Genomic DNA, 17,853 nt, shown 5'->3' on the forward strand with positions numbered 1-17,853 from the left:
TTCCCTATTTCGTTCAGGTACTCAGAAATCTGTAAATACAGATTAATTTGTCAAAGCCAGAGTGGAACTATCCATGTATTATAGCTTTATAATGGCAAACTAAAATATGCATAAAACAATTGCATAAACAGAGATTCAGATGGGAAACAAGAACACAAGGCAGATAGCAGCATGACAGCTAACCTGTGAAACTGTGAATCCAACTGTGCACTGTCCAGAACAATGAAGTGGCAGCAAACACAATAGGCTTCATTTCATTCAACACTTGGGAAACTTTGTTATTCAAATTCAATCCATAAAATAAGTGTTGGGTAACACAGCCACTGTGTTTAAATAACATAACACAGATGGCACTGGGAAAGGAAAAGAAAAGGCACAGCCCTACGGGCGGCATGTCATGGATTCTTGGAAAACAGAGCACAACTGTTACAGCAATGTCAGTACACGATCTGACCTATACTAAGGCTAGTAGTTGTTCTCCTTCAGAGGCGATCTTCTATCTAGGACATGCCCTGATTTGTTCCTGATCAAAGGTGCAGAACTTCTTCCATTAGTTTTTTCTGAAGTAAGCCTGTCATTGCATGGTTCCTCCTCATTAACTTTCTGCCAGATCCTTCTCAAATTTGACAACAAACTTTCACCTCCATAAATTACCTCCCCAATGGTATTGGTTACTCCAGTCAGCTCATCGACCAACTGATTCCTCTCTTGAAGAAGAACAATAGACATATCAGTTGTTCTAGACTTCAGCTCTCGCAACTGTTCTTCTGACGTTTCATTTCTTTCCTGCAACAATTTCAGCTTATGTGTAACTTCCAGATGCTCCTTTGTCTTTTCTGACATTTCTGAAGCAGTTTGAGCTTTGACCTGTTCAAGAAGATTCTTCAAATTTCTTGACTGATGCTTCTCTTGCACTAAATTCACCTGCAGGGAGCCAAGTTCTCTTTCGCACTCTGCAATGAGCATATCCTTGAAAGCAGTATCATGCTCTTGGATGATGTTAACTGAATTCAGAGTTTCTGCAAAACCATAAAGTTGATTCACCTCTAGCTGAACTTCTGCCACTTTTGCTGCTGCAGCCTCAAGAAGGTGCTTGATGTCAAGCTGAACAGATTCAACAGTTTGTTGAATATCAGAAATAGCAATTTCTTTCTCTGCAATTAGTGTATACCAATCTGATTCCTCTTGATCCAACATTTTCATGAGCTCCTGCTCCCTGCATGAAAATTTCTGCTCAACGAATCTAAGCCTTTCTTCCAGCTCCAAATGTTTTTGGTCAGAGACCTCAACAATTTCAGAGTACCAGTTCTTCACTTCGTGAATGGACTTCTCATACTCCATCTTGATAAGACTTCTCAAATCAAGTTTCTGGTCCATGCTTTCTTCTTCTAGCACAGCGATGTGTTGGTTAAGTTTATCAATCATCATTCCTTTCTCGTTAATTATACCACATAGTTCCTCCTTTTCTTTTTTATGACACTTCTCAGCCTCCATTTTGGCAATAATTGCAACATCCAAATCTCTCTTCAGTACACAATTTTCGTCCATACACGTTTTGAGTTCAGTTTCCATATCAACCTTCACCTTCTCTAAATTCTCCAGTGCTTGCTTTTGCTGATGAAAATTGATCTCGAACTGGGTCAGCTCACTGTTCCGCTCAGAAAGGGTATATTTTGCCTCATCGAGAGCACATATTAACTTCATCTTTTCTTGTCTAAGCAACTCCTCAGCTTCCACTTTGGCAACAAGAGCAGCATCCAGATCTCTCTTCAAGATACGGCTGTCATACATATAGCTTTCGACTTCAGTTTCCATATCAACTTTTAGTTTTTCCAAATGCTCAATTGCTTGCTTTTGATTGTGCAGATTGGTTTCTAACTGACTCAGCTCACCCTTCCTGTCAGCAAGGGCACAGTTTGCTTCGTCAAGAGCACTTAATGCCTCCCTCAATTTCTCCTGCAGGGTGCTTTCCTTCTTTGAAGCTTCATCTTTTAGGCAGTGAGCATCTCTTGATGTGTTGTCCAGCATCTCTTTGTACGCATCAAGCTGCCTTTCCATCTTCTTTTGTTCTTGTTCCATATGTTCTAACTCCTCGATTCTTGCATGCAATTTTGCTATAACCTCAGATTGTTGTTTCTGTTCAGCTTGAGACTGGACAATAGTGCAAGATTGTTCTTCTAACTGTTTCTTCGCAGAAGCAATTTCCTTCTCAATTTCTTCACAATGATGCTGCATATTCAGTTGAGCAGTATCAACAAATGAGCAGGACTCATGAAATTTTGCCTGTAGAACAGTAAGAATTATCAAAGCTTCCCAGTTCTCCACTACTTGTAGCTCAATGGATGCATAACTACCCAGCAACTCATTCTGCAGTTGCCCGATAAGAATATCTTTGGATTCTAACTGTGATAAGCATCCATCCAAGTCATTCACAAGCTTTGCCATCTGCAATCTCCATTCTTCTTCCTTGCCTCGTAGCTTCTCAGTACAACTTCTATGTGTCTGCTCCAAGGCTCGGAACTTCTCCCACAGACTTTTCAATGACAAAACAGCATCTGCACCACCAATCTGTGCCTCCTGATACTCCTTGAGCCTTGACCGCAAATCCTCATTTTCTTGTTCAAGATGTGTCTTCCTGTATCCCATTTCCTTGAGTAATGTAGCCTTCTCAGCCAGTGAGCTTCTCAAAGATGCTATCTCCCCATCCGTGTTGGAGCTCAACGACTCGACCATTGATTTGGCTCCTTCATATTCAGAAACCACATTACCATACATGTGGCGCAACTCAGACATCTCTGCTTCCACCCGCTTCCTGCGGCCTTCCTCATGGGCCAACGCCTGGCTGCACATATCAAGCCTCGACCGGAAATCCTCTGCAACCCTGGTCTTGGAATCCAAATCAGCCTCAAGTGTGCCAATCCGATCAACCAAAGTTGATCTATCTGAGCCCCACTCCTTCTTGGCAGCCCTGAACTCATCTTGAACCTTCTTGAGTGCCTCCTCGAGGTGCCTGAACTGCTCAGCCTTCCACTTGAGCTTACCCTCGACGGCAGCCTTCTCCTCTTCCAGCTTCACCAGCATGTCGTCCCTCATCACCACCTCCCTGGGCGCCACCGCCCTCTTCTCAGCCTCGCCGCACCTCCTGTCCTTCTCTGACAGGAGCCCCCGAAGCCGCGCGACCTCGTCGTCGCGCGCGCGCAGTGCGGCCTCGTGATCCACGCGCCTCCCCTCGGCGTCCTCTAGCGCCGCGAGGAGGCCCCTCTTGTCGCCCTCGAGGCCCTCGATCTTCTCCCGGAGCGTGCCCTTGAGCGCCTCGTGCGCCGCGCAGAGGTGCCTCAGCGCCTGCTCCTTCTCGGCCAGCCTGGACTCCAGCGCCGCGCACCGATCCCCGGCGGCGGCGGCCTCCTCGGCCCTAGCCGCGGCCTCCGCCGCATTCCGCTCCGCCTCCGCCCGGGCATCCCGCAGCCGGGCGGCCTGGTCCGCGCCGGCGCGCTTGAGGCCGTCGGCGAGGTCGGACTTGGCGCGGAGCTGGGTGGTGAGCGCCTCCAGCTCGGCACGCAGGTCGTCCAACTCCTTGCTCATCTCCTCCATTTCCGCCGCTGACAAAAAAACAAAGCCAAATGTCAACCCAAGACCCAAGCAAATTAACCAAAGATCGCGCTGCAGAGGCGGGCGGCGGCGGGCACCTTTCTGGGAGGAGCAGGTCAGGAAGAATGAACGGGACATGGAGGGGTCAGGAGGCTAGGGGGCTCGGCATGGACGGAGCGAGCAATTGCGGCGCCGATCCAAGGTTCCGTTCTGCTGGCAGTGAGGAATGGGGATGGCGAAACCCTAGCGTGTAGTAGAGGGGGAACGAGAAGGATTTGAAATTTTGGGGGGCTTTACCTGGGAGTTTGAGGACGGAGGAGGTGGCGCGGCGCGGCCGCAGGAGGCGGAGGCGGATCGGATCTGGGCGGCGGGCTCCGTTCCGTTTTCACCGGCCCTCCATGTTTGCAGGATTTGAAATTGGCTGCGCGGCGCCGAGGTCTGCCACTCTGCCTGGTGGCTGGTGGGAGCAGGTGCTCCGGCCGCTTGTGCTGACGGTGGGGCGCGCACCAACGCAATTTGGGCCTATCTCAGCATCCACGTATATACCTGTAAAACTGGCCACGTTAGGCCTAAAGTGATTTGCAGGCTTCAGTGGGCTCCACCTAGGCCTAAAGGGATTTGCAGGCTTCAGTGATGTCGCGGGCTGGCTTGTACAAAGGCCCGACCCATGAGCTTAGGCCCTGTATAGTTTGAGGATAAAATTTTTTGAGTGTCACGTCGAATATGTCGGAAGAATATCAGGAAGGGTTTATAGAAACTAATAAAAAAACAAATTGCATAGCTCGTCAGGAAACTGCAAGACAAATGTATAATTAATCTATCATTAGCACATGTAGGTACTGTAGCACTTAAGGCTAATCATGGAGTAACTAGGCTTAAAAAATTCGTCTCGCGATTTTCAACCAAACTGTGTAATTAGTTTCTTTTTTATCTACATTTAATGTTCCATGCATGTGTCCAAAGATTTGATGGGATTGACGAAAAATTTTTAGGTGGAGAACTAAATAGGGCCTAAGAAGTAGCAGCCTTCGATGGGACTCTGTTAGTATGAGAAGAGATATCTACATGTAGCAACTCCAGCAGTAGTCCCCAAAACTAGGCCTCTACTTTTAATTTGGTTGCTCCCCCTACTTCTTGGGGCTCAACTTTTTTGCTTCAACTCCAACAGTAGCACCCAAATTTGGGCCCCCAAACCTATTCCAGAGAGAATGACAGAAGGGACCCACTCGTCAGTGTCTTTTTCTTCTTTCTCTTTCTTCTTCCTTTGGACATGGACACAGTTAGAGCATTGAGCCGGTTACTGTAGGATATCATGCACATACAAGGGTAGAGAGAGAGCATACGCTGGGGCTAGGACACGCGATGGAGGATGGGGGCTGCCCTGTTGGGCCAACATGAATGAGGTCTGGAGGAGAAATATGGGTGCCCAGCCAAATATGGGGTGTGGAGTAGGGGCCCTGCTGGAGTAATGTTTTTAGACTGGACACCCATATTTAGCTATTGGGGTTTGAATAGAGGTCCTGCTAGAGTTGCTCTTAATCGGTTACTTTTTAGCTGACGCCAACAGCAAGTGCTCCCTGTAACCACGGAGCCACCTTGCCTCAAGTGATTTGCAGGCTTCAGTGGGCTCCACCTAGGCCTAAAGGGATTTGCAGGCTTCAGTGAGCCCTACCGTTGGTGTCGCGGGCTGGCTTGTACAAAGGCCTGACCCATGGGCTCAAAGGTTTGGCTAGTCACTGTCTGTCGATCAGGAGCCCACATGGCGAGGACCCGGGGCCGGGGTTGGTGCAGGCTGAGGCGGCCTCCGGAGTCCGGAGTGAGGAACCGAGCATTTTATATAATGCAAAACGACTCACTCACCTGCCGATCCCAATCGCCTGATCGTCGTCGGTCAGACAGACGCCGAACCGAGACCGAGAGTGCAAAGGGGCCAAACCTTCCACCTTCCCATTCCACGCACAGACTTTTCCCCAGCTGCGCCCGCCCCAACTACCTCGCGCGCGCGGCAGGTCGTGCGATGGACGACGCCACGGTCGCATCGCGGCAGCGCCAGCAGCAGCAGCCGGCCTCGCCGGCGACGACGACGAAGGATTCCAGGGACATGATGGCGGAGCTGGACGCGCCGCTGCACGCCCTCGGGTTCGAGATGGAGGAGCTCTCCCCGTCGCGGCTCACCGGCCGCCTCCCCGTCACTCGCATCTGCTGCCAGGCTAGTACTCCTGCTTTGTTGCTACTTGCTACAAGTCCTCCCTTCCTCCTCGCCGGCGAGCGCGAGAGCTTAACAAGCTGACATCGCCACGCCAACCTCTCTTGCTGATATACATGAATGGATTATATGTTGCAGCCGTTCAAGGTGCTGCACGGCGGCGTGTCGGCGCTGGTGGCGGAGGCGCTGGCGAGCATGGGCGCGCACATGGCGTCCGGGTACAGCCGCGTCGCCGGCGTGCAGCTCAGCATCAACCACTTCCGCAGCGCCGCCCTCGGCGACACCGTCCTCGCGCAGGCCGTCCCCGTCCACGTCGGACGCTCCACACAGGTCCGCCGCACATATTTGGTTTTCCCCTTCCATCATCCATAATTGCATCATCCCTTACTACCATCGTCATCTCGACCACACCTCACAACTGCTCCCCGCACGATCGGTGAACTTAGAATTTAGCGATATTAAACCCCCAGAACTAATTAACTTTTAGTCATGGGATCAAACACCCTCTAGTTCTACGTCTCTGTTAGTTTCGATTGCGTGGGGCTCATCACCGCACGAAACCGCGTGGATTCCATTAAATTTGATAAACCATATATCCCTTTAGTGTTTTTTCATTTTTTTTCAATCGAAATACATTACACCATGTAAATAAAAAAAAAGAAACAGATGGAGACTTTGGTGGTTCGTTGTCGACATGCAACACTTACGATGGCGATGGCTAACGTTTTCGGTAATTTCCCTCTTATATAATAATTAATGAAAAGAACGACATGCACACATATACAGTTTATTTTTTTTTAAAAAAAAAAGAATTTGGAGGGATTGGGGACCAGCTGGGCCGCCGGCTCCGTTCTATTCCCACCGGCCGTCCACGTCTCCAGCCTAGCAGGGATTTGAAATCTTCCGTCCTTTCCAGCAGCAAATGCTGAACGTGCACACGGCCCATGCACTGGACACTGGTGCGTGGTGCTGCACAGGCACAGCACAGGGCAGTAGCGGCGCGCGGCTACCTGATCTGTTCGTGCGCCACGGGACGCACCACCAACCAACCAAACCAACCGGCACGAGATGGCAGCCGCGGTCCCAGCCATTCAATTCGGATAATAACCCAACGAAAAATCTGAAGAATACCCGCATCGCATCGGTGACCTACGTGACCACAACCACACACTAGTGTAGTGCTGCTGGACAGAAGAGTGAAACAATTCTATTTCGGGTCATCTGGCCTTGTTTAGTTCCCAAAAAATTTTGCAATTTTTTTCAGATTTCCCATCACATCGAATCTTTAGATGCATGCATGGAGTATTAAATATAGATGGAAATAAAAACTAATTGCACAGTTTGGTCGAAATTGACGAGACGAATATTTTGAGCCTAGTTAGTCCATAATTGGACAATTTTTGTCAAATACAAACGAAAATGCTACAGTGTCAATTTTGCAAATTTTTTTGAACTAAACAAGGCCATGAAAAAAAAAACGGGAAAGATCTACTGGCGCTATCTGAACGCACCAAGAAATTCGTAGCGATCCGGTAAACTAGAGAGGGCAGAGGAGCCCACACAGCTCGGTCAGTCTCGGTCTCAGTTGGTGCGTCTGCGTCAGGCTCAGGCCCCTCCACACACCACGGCTCTCTTTGCCTCTTTCCCAGCCGCCCGGCCCAACTACCCCGTGGCAGGTGACGCCATGGACGACGCCACGGCCACGTCTCCGCGGCAGCCGGCAGTGTCGACCTTTGCCACAAACCACTTCAACTGCAAGCACGGATCGCGTGGTCGGTTCATTCCATTTTACTCTCAGTAGTACTGTTATATCTGAAACGAGATGTGGTTTTCCCGTGCGCTTGTTTATTTCGTTCGAGAGTTCTCCTGTGTCCTGGCTTTATGGGTACAAGGACTAGACGGGATATGACCATCCCATTACACTTTTGTTGTTTTCAATTATAGATGCTGAACGAACTCATTCTATAATTTCTGAAATGCGGCTGTCCACTTGAGACATGAGAATGGCAATCGGAGTGACGTCCTAAAGTGGATGGCGCCATCCTATTATTGGAAATAGTGATGAAACCATCACATCCTTAATAAAAATTTTAAGAGTCCGATTAGTTGATGACCAAAATTTAGTTACGAAGTACTCCCTCAATTTCAAACTGTAAGTCATTCCAAGAATCTTGGAGAGTCAAATTTTTCTAAGTTTGACCAAATTTATATGATAAAATAATAATAATTATTATGATACCAACTAAATATCATTAGATTCTTCATTAATTATATTTTCATAGTATATTCACTTTACAGTACAAATCTTAGTATTTCTTTCTATAATTTTGGTCAAACGTGAAAATGCTTTGACTCTCCAAGATTCTTGGAATGACTTACAATTTGGGACGGAGGGAGTACCAAAACTTTGGCAGCCACTTGGTTTGCTACCAAAATTTGCTAACATCTCACAGTTAACATGTCAAATTTATGTCAAGTATTTTTGCATTAGTTTTGGCAATTTTTCTTACCAAATCTTTGGTATGGTAACTTTTAAGAGCCAACCATGCAGACCCTAAAAAACAGGGATAGAATGATCATATGGTACCTCATTCTCCAACTAGACACAACTACCCATGCTTCGGTGACCTCGCTTAATTCGATGACCTCGCTCAATGAAGAAGCGGTTGCACTGATATTTTTCATTGCCTCTCTTTTTTCGGTGGCCACTGATATTTTTCTTATTTCCCCTCAAATAAAGAAGCGGTTGCATTTTCTCCAATGATATGGGCACCGTCTCAACAATCACTTCTCAACCATCTTTTTCTCTACGCACCTGTGAACCCCATCTTTTATATATCTGTCGAAGGAGATATACTAGGGGGTATCGATTCACAAAAATAATATTGGGCAGCCCAATGCCTACATACTGAGAGATAGATTATTTAGGGACCACTGAAGATGCTCTTACACATGTTTATTTGATGGGAGGGTAGAACATCGCATTTTATGACCATAGCCCACCATCAATCTCACGTCCCTACTGAAATTTTCTAGGCTCTACTCGTTTAGTGGGTACGGAAATATTCCCTTTTGAGAGCCATCTTATCTCTCATCATCTACACCAGCCAATATAAAAAATAGGCTAAGATTATCATCTGTCTCATCCCATCAACTAATCATTGAGCTACGCATGATGTTTGCCTCTTGGCTATATCTTGTAGTTACCATTAGGAGACTTATTAGGGTATAATCCTGATGGGACGACTAGAAAATTCTTCTAGAATTGTCAAAAAGCCATAAATTTAGTTGACTCTAATCGCCATTGACAATAATACATGAAGTCTTAACATTAATCATTAGAAACTATTTTGAAGCCTCTAGAACAATCCTCATGAGATGTGGGAAAAAGATATATATTGTATTTAAATTCCTAAGAAAAGACATAAACATCCTACCATCAATTCAAGAGAGTATAATCATTAATAAAAGCACTATAAACTAACCCATAAATTTATATCTAAATGAGCTACATCTGCCATTATAAAAATAATTTACATATGACAATAAAGATAATTTGAAGTGAACTCCTAAATCTTTATCTAAATAACCAACTATGGTCTTATGAAAACTAATATAAAGTGGCCCATTAAATTAATGAGTAATATCAACAAAATCCACATCTAAATGACATGCCTTTGTATTATTTAAAAAGTATCCCAAATGGCTTCGATATATATTATTCTAAATTATCCATTTTATCCCAACAACTTATACATCTCTTAAAATTACTAGCCCCACAAGGAGCAAAGTTTACATGCTGTTTGATTTGCCGGATGAAGTAGTCCTGGTCAAGGTGACTCCGGACGAGGTGGCCCCTCCATTTTGCTAGGGATGAGTTGATTCTGACTTCTGAGGATTGAACTGCAATCGTAACTGCTTGGTGCCGGACAATGCCATTCCGTGAGGCTAGTTTGGCTCGGGAATGGGTGATGGGTCCGTGATTCAATACAAAACACGCTGTTAATGAATCAGTGATCAATAAGTGGTACTCAAATAAGTGGTAGTCGGATAGCATTTAGGAGTACGTGCCTAAATGCTATCCGTAGTGTCGAACCGCGTAAAATAATTCATGGATCAAATATTAAAGAGACACACATATATAACGTGTAGTCGGTGATGCTAAGCCAATAAGCCATGTTCGTTACGGTCTTAGGGAAAGAACATAGATTCCACACGATTGCACTAACCACCGGTTGTTTGCTAGATTGAACGCTTTGAGCAGGTGACCCTGGTGCAATTAAGTGAAGCAAAAATCACAGTAGTGGAGGATGTTGGCTAGCTCAAAGAGGATAGCTAATTGAGTCTCGGCACATCTGAATCATCTGAGGTAGTAACAAACAAGCATGCCCAGATGGACCCCTCTTTCTGCACTCTGCAGTCCTCCATTGTCAGTGACTCATCCCTAGTTTAGTGTCTACTAACAAAATAAGAAACGGAAATGGCGTCATCCCTTTTCAACCAAACAGAAGGTAGAAACATCCCATCTTTAAAAACTGGAATGAGACCATCCCAACCTACTTGATTCCCAAACCAAACGTTACCTAAAAGCAAAACTGAAGTGCTTGTTTTGCATGGCTTACATTTATTTTGTCCATGTTTTCTTTTGTGAGTGTTGAACATATTGATACTATGATCTGTTACTGCAACTCGTTCCTTTTTGAGAACCCTTTCTGAAAAAAAATAAATCGATTGGAAGGTTTGGGAGGTAAAGCTCTGGAAGATGGATGCATCCACAGGAGAGAAGGGGCCTCAGATCGCCGAATCCAGAGTCACCCTGCTGTCTAACCTGCCGTTGTCGGAGAAGCACAAGACGGCAGGAGATGCTCTAAAGAAATATGCATCAAAACTGTAGAAAAGAACCTTCAAACTGATGAAAACCTTGCATCTCGCAGGTTTCACGGATCTGATGGATGTTGCAAAAGCATTGCCTATAATACTATTTCTTATACCACCAATTTCTTGTTCTGTGCTATGTATGTACCATGCATGTGTCCCGTTGGAGCCTTCATCGCACTACACAGCAAAATAGAAGACCTTTCCTGTTGAACATACATACTGTATGACTTAATGCCATCGTCAGTTGCAATAACAGGCGGTCAACTTCGTTGTATAAAGGTGAAAAATAGTTGTAAAGGTGAGTAATGCAAAGGTACTTGGAAGATGTTTGTCTCCCCGAAAGTAAAAGATTGTCAAACACAAGTCTCCTAGAAAAATTCCTCTACAAATTTGGCTGTGCTTCTCCTACCTCTTGGATCAGTTGGCTGTGGCAACGCTACGGTTGGAAACAGAGTAGAATGAGGACTTTAGTTGGCCGTGGCAAGGTCAAGCGCAGCGACAGCGAAAATGGCTCCAAAAGGCCAACCACATTCCTCGATTTAGCACAACATATTGCTCTCCACAAAGCCAATTTGATTCCTCCATGATTTAGGCCTTGTTTACTTCCAAAAAATTTTATAAAATAGAAATAGTAGCACTTTCGTTTATATTTGATAAATATTATCCAATCGTAGACTAACTAGCCTCAAAAGATTCGTCTCGCAAATTACAGGTAAACTATACAATTAGTTATTATTTTTATTTATATTTAATGCTCAACACATGTACCGTAAGATTCAATATGATAGGAAATTTGAGATTTTTTTAAAAATTTTTTGGCAACTAAACAAGACGTTAGCAGAACAGCCGCAGACCGCAGTCCACCTCAACCTCCTCGGCTCCTCCCACTATTCTACCTCATACCATTCTAGGCCCCCAAAACCAAAGGCCCGTCCCAAAATATGTAGGATTCTGAAGGACTGAAGGCCCAGTATGAGCAGAAGCAGACAAATATTCATCGCATTTGATTACTCAACAATTCAAGCTGATGGATAATATGTATAACCGAAATAATGGGGTTTCGGTCAATTATTTTGAACAATCATTTTGCTACACCAAATGCTAATAGACTAGAGGGTGTGCCATTTGGATTTTCGTCCTCATGTGCAATACCGAATGCACGTCACTCGGCCACATATTTGCAAAACATGGCCAGGTCAATGAATTCTCAGCAAGCATAAGTACACCTCCATACAATACTGTAGCACATAGTGTGTTTCCTACACCACCCGAATTGTCGGAATTCTCTACGATTCACAAAAACTCATCTTTTTAATGACCAATTTCATTTTCAGAAACTCATCTTAATGACCAACGGGTGTCACAAGTTGGTTCCACGTCTAGTCATTCCATGACAGAGCGACATTTAGAATCTAAGAGCAGTAATAAGGGGCAGGTTGATGAAAAGCCAAGATCTACCTTGGAAATTCAAATACATAAGACATAAGGATGTGGATGCTTACCTTGTAAGTAAGGGAGGAAAACCTATTTTTGCACAAGAACTAAGGCTGTCTGTTATTAAATTGTCATGACCTAATCATGACTTGTTCATAATCATCATCATCATGAGCATCATTTGCATTTGAAATTCAAATCTAGAAAACTACTTTCTCCGTCCCAAATTATAAGTCATTCCAAGAATCTTGGAGAGTCAAAGTTTTTCAAGTTTGACCAAATTTATATAACAAAATAATTAATGATTCTTTGTTAATTATATTTTCATCGTGTACCTATTTTATGACATAAATCTTTATATTTCTCTCTATATTTTTTGTCAAACTTAAAAATGTTTTGACTCTTCAAGATTTTTGAAATGACATATAATTTGAAACGGAGGTAGTTGAGAAGGAACTGCACATCGCTGGGCACTGCATGTCTCAGTGGACTGTCCGCCGCACCAGCGGAACCTTTCACTGGTAAGTTTCAAACTGTTCGTGCTATAACCGACCATCCAACGCTCACACGTGGATCATCAGCCAAAACACTTCATGCACAGTTTTGAGCTTTAAGGGGGTGTTTGGTTTCCTTCAGTAAACTTTACCGTCTGTCACATCGAATGTTTGAACACATGTATGGAGTATTAAATATAGACTATTTAGAAACACAATTAGAGAGTAATTTGCGAGACGAATCTTTTAACCTAATTAGTCTATGATTGACAATAATTTTCAAATAAGACGAAAATGCTACAGTACCCATTAAACTTTACCAACCCCAACCAAATACCCTACTTGTGGAGCTCACTTAGCCCCACAAGTCAGACCAGTTGTCCATTTAGTGGGAGACTGAAACTTCACCTCTCTCTACTAGTCCACTCTACCACAGTTGTCTCACTCTCACTCACACACACATTCTCTAGTTCATTCCTCTCTCTCTACACCACCTAGAGAAAGGAGAAGACAAGGGAGAAGGAAGGAGAAGGGTTTAATTTGGAGCATCCCGCCTGCAGCAAGAAACCATGGAGGCCACCTAGGAGGTGCTGACCACAAGGGTTGGGGATAGAAGAGGGAGGAGCCAGCTTTCAAGAAAAAGGAGAACAAGAAGCGAAGTGTCCATGGCCGATTGGATGTAACGGGCTTTATGGCCAAGAACAATTATAAAATTAGCGTAGGTCAGTTAGTTATTCTTGTGGTGGAACCTACTAACCTAAGTTCATTTTTTTTAAATAAAACCTGAGTTTCCATTCTTGACCCAACACGTGTTCATATTTTTGTAGAATTTTATTTTAGAATTTTACGATACTATTTTTTTTCAGTTGTAGACAACGTGCCTGTTGCCAACAAGATGGCTATGATGATCCTCTCAACTTAGATCTGTCGAGTCAGTCTTTTAGAGGTGTTTATGGGGATAGAGTTCCATGTGTACATTCATAGGATTACGTACACATATGTGGGCTATGGACGTTTGTGTTTATACTGTTTACTTTTAAAAATATAAATCTCATGTCACATCTCGACTCCAAACAAGGGAGGCCTATACATGGGCTAAAGTTTAGTTCTTGTCATATCGAATATCGGGTACTAATTAGTAGAACTAAGTATGAGCTAATTATATAAAACTAATTATAGAAGTGTGGCTAATTCACGAGACGAATATATTAAGCTTAATTAATCCATTATTAACACATATTTACTGTAGCACTAATTAGGTTTAATAGATTTATCTCACAAATTAGTCAGAATCTGTGCAATTAGTTTTGTAACTATTCTATATTTAATATTCAAAATTGGTGATCAAAATCCGATGTGATAGAGACTAAACTTTAGTTGTGGGAACCAAAGACAGCCATATGTTTACATGGATTTCATGATATTCTCCTCGTGTTAGTGTACACTATAATCGATAAACATAACTATCCATGTTATAGTTTTGAATCATGTTTGGGCATGACATAGCTTAGGGCAGATCACCTTCTACCTTTTTCAACTTCACTTCAGGGTTCACAAAATATTCATCCGTTTATGTTTGAATCAATCTCTGATCAATATTTTTATAAAAGAATAAAACATACTACACCAGGTATTAATTATACACAATGTGATTTGTTTTATTTTAATAGAATTAAAAAATAATCAGGCTTAATTAAAATCCAACGACATGGCAATGAAGCTGTGGGTGCTGCCACTGATCGAGTTGATCTGTCGAATGCGGCCAAGGACCCATCCTCCACTGCGCCAATCTGCGAATGCAGAGACATTTTTGGCTCTCTCGTGGATCCTGGGAGAGGTGCTTCGGAAGATACGTTTACGGCAAAATCCGTCTCACATGGCTAAGTATAGTAGTAAAAAAGAAGAATGTTTAAGTAACTAGACAGATAATAATAAGGATACTGTCAGACATGGTTCTTCCTTATCTCGCTTCACCGTTGGATACTTTTTTTTTTTTTGATAATAATGAAAATAGTTCTGGTCTATTTTTCTCTAAGAAAATTAGAGGTAGCAGAATCAAAATGTTTAGTGCTTACCGTGATTCAGAGCCGGAGTGCGTGTCCTTTTCCCGGTGCTTCGCATTCTCACAAAGCATCCATCAAGAACAGAGAAGATGAAACTGGCACGAAGTTTTTTTTAAAGTGTGGCAGACCGCTGCCCGAAAATACAGATGAACTCTTGTTGCTTGAGTTTTGCCCTCTATTCGCTCTTCATGTTTCTCAATTTGTTGGTTGACGTTTAAATAAGGAAGATGGCATCAGTTTTTAAAGAGCGAAGGAAATTAAAGAGGCATGCCACCATGTACAATGTATTGAACTGATGGTACTAGCAAGAGTGGTGTAAAATTGCTTGAATGGGAAGAGTTACTGAACGTGTCAGTAATAAAGTATGAAATAAACTACTACTTTTACATAGAAGGCCAAGCCGAGTAGTGACCTTACTTCCTTCTAAAAGCAAGGTGTTTGTTTTGTTTAAAGCCAAATTTCTTTAATTTTGATTAATTTTGTAATTTACTAACATATACTCCGTCTCTCCATAAATCTAAGTATTTTTTTCGAGTAGGACAGATTAAGAAGAAGGAGAAATGGTCAAGATGCCCCACAGTTAGTCACCATTTTAGGTGTAATGGATCAATCAAATTTATACTAGGTTCACTAAACAAAACGTCCCTAGAACATCTAAACTCTATATACCTAGAAAAAATACATCCAAAAAATTGTCTCTATTAAAATTAAAGGCTACAAAACATCTCTAGCAGTCTTCAACCCAATCGTGCGGCCACATCGATCCGAGGCTTCAACGCGCCCACGATTCAATGCTCCTCGTGCCCGCGGTGCTCTATGCCCACGCTCGGCGGGGACGATTCGATTCTTGACAGAGTCTTTTTCCAATAAATAAAATTGAAACACAATCATTTCCTTCCTCGCCGTGTCTTCCAACGACTACCGTGACTCCTCTGATTCACAAACGGGCCCGGAAGCAGCCTAGCTGCATAGGCGCCAGCCAAGGGCGCGGGGCCACGACGGGCAGAGCTAGGCCGTCGCCGGCTGCGTGCTCAGGGTCCCGCCAGCATAGAAGGAGGAAGGAGGTGGCAGCCAGTCAGGCTAGCGGTGCCCGCGCTCATTCCTCTCGGCATGCAAGTCGGCGACCGAGCTGGCAGCGGTAGCCGCTGGCCAGACGGTGCTCGCGCCCGGGCCTCTCGCGAGCTTGCGCAGCGGCTCGCAGCCAGATGGGGCGACAACGGCAGTAGCCAGGATCGCCTTGCCCCCGCCCCCTCCCCCCGTGCTAGGCGCTGGACCTGCGCTGGGCGCGCCTGCTCCGCCTCATGCACGACCAGCTGCTCGCCTGCTTCGTCCTGCGGCGGCAAGATCCGGCATCCCGTAGCTGGCGGCGTACAACCTCTCCAAGGGCCACCCCCACTTGGAGGGGCCACCGGTAAGATCTCTCTCATGTTCTTTTTTAGGGGAAATAACAATTTCCATTACTATTAGATGATTTGGCCTGAGTTTGGCATGTTTTTGCAGAGTACCTCTATCTACAGATCCACCGCAGCAAAGAATTTCCTTATCTAATTTGTGGCGCCCGTGGTCCCGTACTGATGGATTTGTGTTGGCCTTGCTGATTATCTTTTGGGGCCATACTAAACAGGGGGTACTTAGGGTCTTCTGGCAAGACCAGTGCTGCTACCTCTAGCACCGGCTCTGTCTCCGCCTCTGTCTTATGCGTCGGATGTGTCTTCTCTAAAGTCTGAAGTTCATTAGGACCAAATTTTCTGAAACTGATGATTTCTGATGTGTAAAATAGATGCTAATCATGTGCCAAATTTCTTTAGTAAGTGTGACTAGCTTTTCTGCTACTTTTTCCCTTGCAAATATGCTTTGGAATGAGAGCTTTGTGTGTTTAGGTTAGCACACTGCCTGAGAGTTGGATTAGAGCTGATACATTTGAATACATTTGGAATTTGGTGATTTATGGTCCTGCTATGTTGTTCCACAGCTCACTGATTTGTTATGACATTTCCTTGTAAATAAGATTCAAGCTCGCTAATTTTGTCAGTGGAATGCAAATGGATCATATTTCTCTTTTAAACTTGAGCATTTATGAGCTGAAAATATTCTATAGAATTTACAATGAATTGATATATTTAATGCAGATTAGTTGAGAAATCTTATAACTCATGGAATATAAGCAGGTTCTGGAACTTATTTTGGGCTTTAACACCTAATTTGGGTCTTCTATTATCTTGATGCTTATACCAAACTTATAAGCAGGTTATAGAATTTATTTTGGGCTTTAACATCTTCTAATTTATGTTTTATTTTGGGCTTTATTTTGGGTCGTCACTAGAAGACATTAGGCAGAATTCGGCTGTTGGTAGGGTGAAAACCTACCTAATCATATTTCTTTAATAATTTTCAGTTCTTATTAAGCAAAAAAATTATCGAGAAGGTTCTTAGGTACGTCAAGAAACAATTCTCTACTACTCAAAGAAGGTTGAATTATTAGACAATTCTTTATGAATTTGTTCGTCAAGTCAATTTACTTAGAATCAAGTATGCAATGTCAAATGTTACTTTAGGTGCCAGTCGGCTTGTTTTTACAGTTGGCTCGGTGTCAAACAATGTTCAGATTCTTATTGTCATCGGATGCACTAAATACCTGATCTCGCTTGATGCGAAGAATACATCAAAAAGTACCTACATTGGCAAGCTAAGCTGAGTATTCACGAATCAGTGTCTCAAAATTATAACTTGCTCTGTTTTTTCAATGTTGTGCATTAGATCAAAAGTATTGATATGACAGAGACCTTGGTTTAACATATCCTTCTCTGTTAATCAGATCACACTTCTTGGCAACAAAATTTACTGTCTATGATGCTCCTTATTGGCTCCATTTACCCAAGTTTGCAACACCTTCCTCTTGCACATAGTATATGTTTAGCAATGGGATTGTCAACTTTGAGCTGCTATTCATATTAATTATGAAGTAACATGTTGAGAGATCAAATATGAACCTGTTACAATGGTCATTGATCTGAGTTATGAGGAGCCCTTCTGGACTCAGCCTCGGCCCAAGAAGTCTGAGTTATGAGGAGCCGTCCTTTCTTCTGAACAATAGTTACTCCAGAGTTCACAAGTATGTGACTAATAATGACAACATAATGTAACATAAATAATATGGATTCATCACCTGCCATTTATCTTTCATTGTACG

General features: G+C 43.7%; 2 protein-coding genes and 1 long non-coding RNA gene across 5 annotated transcripts; 2 read left to right on the forward strand and 1 right to left on the reverse strand.

Moving 5' to 3' along the window:
* LOC8062969 (uncharacterized protein At4g38062) lies at nt 253-4,084 on the reverse strand. Of its 3 annotated transcripts, XM_021451685.1 has the most exons (3): nt 3,886-4,084; nt 3,687-3,798; nt 253-3,599 (listed from the first exon to the last, which is right to left on the reverse strand). In XM_021451685.1, exons 2-3 carry the CDS (start codon nt 3,724-3,726, stop codon nt 466-468), a joined length of 3,174 nt encoding a protein of 1,057 aa, XP_021307360.1. In that variant the 5' UTR covers nt 3,727-3,798; nt 3,886-4,084; the 3' UTR covers nt 253-465. The 3 variants fall into 3 exon arrangements, with proteins under 3 accessions (XP_021307360.1, XP_002466641.1, XP_021307359.1); XM_002466596.2 differs by lacking the exon at nt 3,687-3,798; XM_021451684.1 differs by having other exon boundaries at nt 3,687-4,084.
* On the forward strand, nt 5,445-11,014 carry LOC8054144 (1,4-dihydroxy-2-naphthoyl-CoA thioesterase 1). Its single transcript, XM_002464015.2, has 3 exons — nt 5,445-5,797; nt 5,933-6,124; nt 10,533-11,014. The coding sequence occupies exons 1-3, from the start codon at nt 5,606-5,608 to the stop codon at nt 10,686-10,688; spliced, it is 540 nt and encodes a 179-aa protein (XP_002464060.1). The 5' UTR covers nt 5,445-5,605; the 3' UTR covers nt 10,689-11,014.
* LOC110435474 lies at nt 12,872-16,728 on the forward strand. Its single transcript, XR_002453174.1, has 2 exons — nt 12,872-16,074; nt 16,164-16,728. It is a non-coding gene; the product is annotated as an uncharacterized LOC110435474 (long non-coding RNA).

The sequence above is a fragment of the Sorghum bicolor genome, chromosome 1, assembly GCF_000003195.3.
Source record: "Sorghum bicolor cultivar BTx623 chromosome 1, Sorghum_bicolor_NCBIv3, whole genome shotgun sequence".
Taxonomy (NCBI): domain Eukaryota; kingdom Viridiplantae; phylum Streptophyta; class Magnoliopsida; order Poales; family Poaceae; genus Sorghum; species Sorghum bicolor.

What these genes read in the sequence shown, in the direction of transcription:
- LOC8054144 (XM_002464015.2), top strand. Translation starts at nt 5,606, where the DNA reads ATGGACGACGCCACGGTCGCATCGCGGCAGCGCCAGCAGCAGCAGCCG. An exon ending in TCACTCGCATCTGCTGCCAG is followed by an intron (nt 5,798 to 5,932) that starts GCTAGTACTCCT and finishes TATATGTTGCAG; the next exon opens with CCGTTCAAGGTGCTGCACGG. An exon ending in ACGTCGGACGCTCCACACAG is followed by an intron (nt 6,125 to 10,532) that starts GTCCGCCGCACA and finishes ATCGATTGGAAG; the next exon opens with GTTTGGGAGGTAAAGCTCTG.
- LOC8062969 (XM_021451685.1), bottom strand. Translation starts at nt 3,726, where the DNA reads ATGTCCCGTTCATTCTTCCTGACCTGCTCCTCCCAGAAAG. An exon ending in GACCTGCTCCTCCCAGAAAG is followed by an intron (nt 3,600 to 3,686) that starts GTGCCCGCCGCC and finishes TTTTTTTGTCAG; the next exon opens with CGGCGGAAATGGAGGAGATG.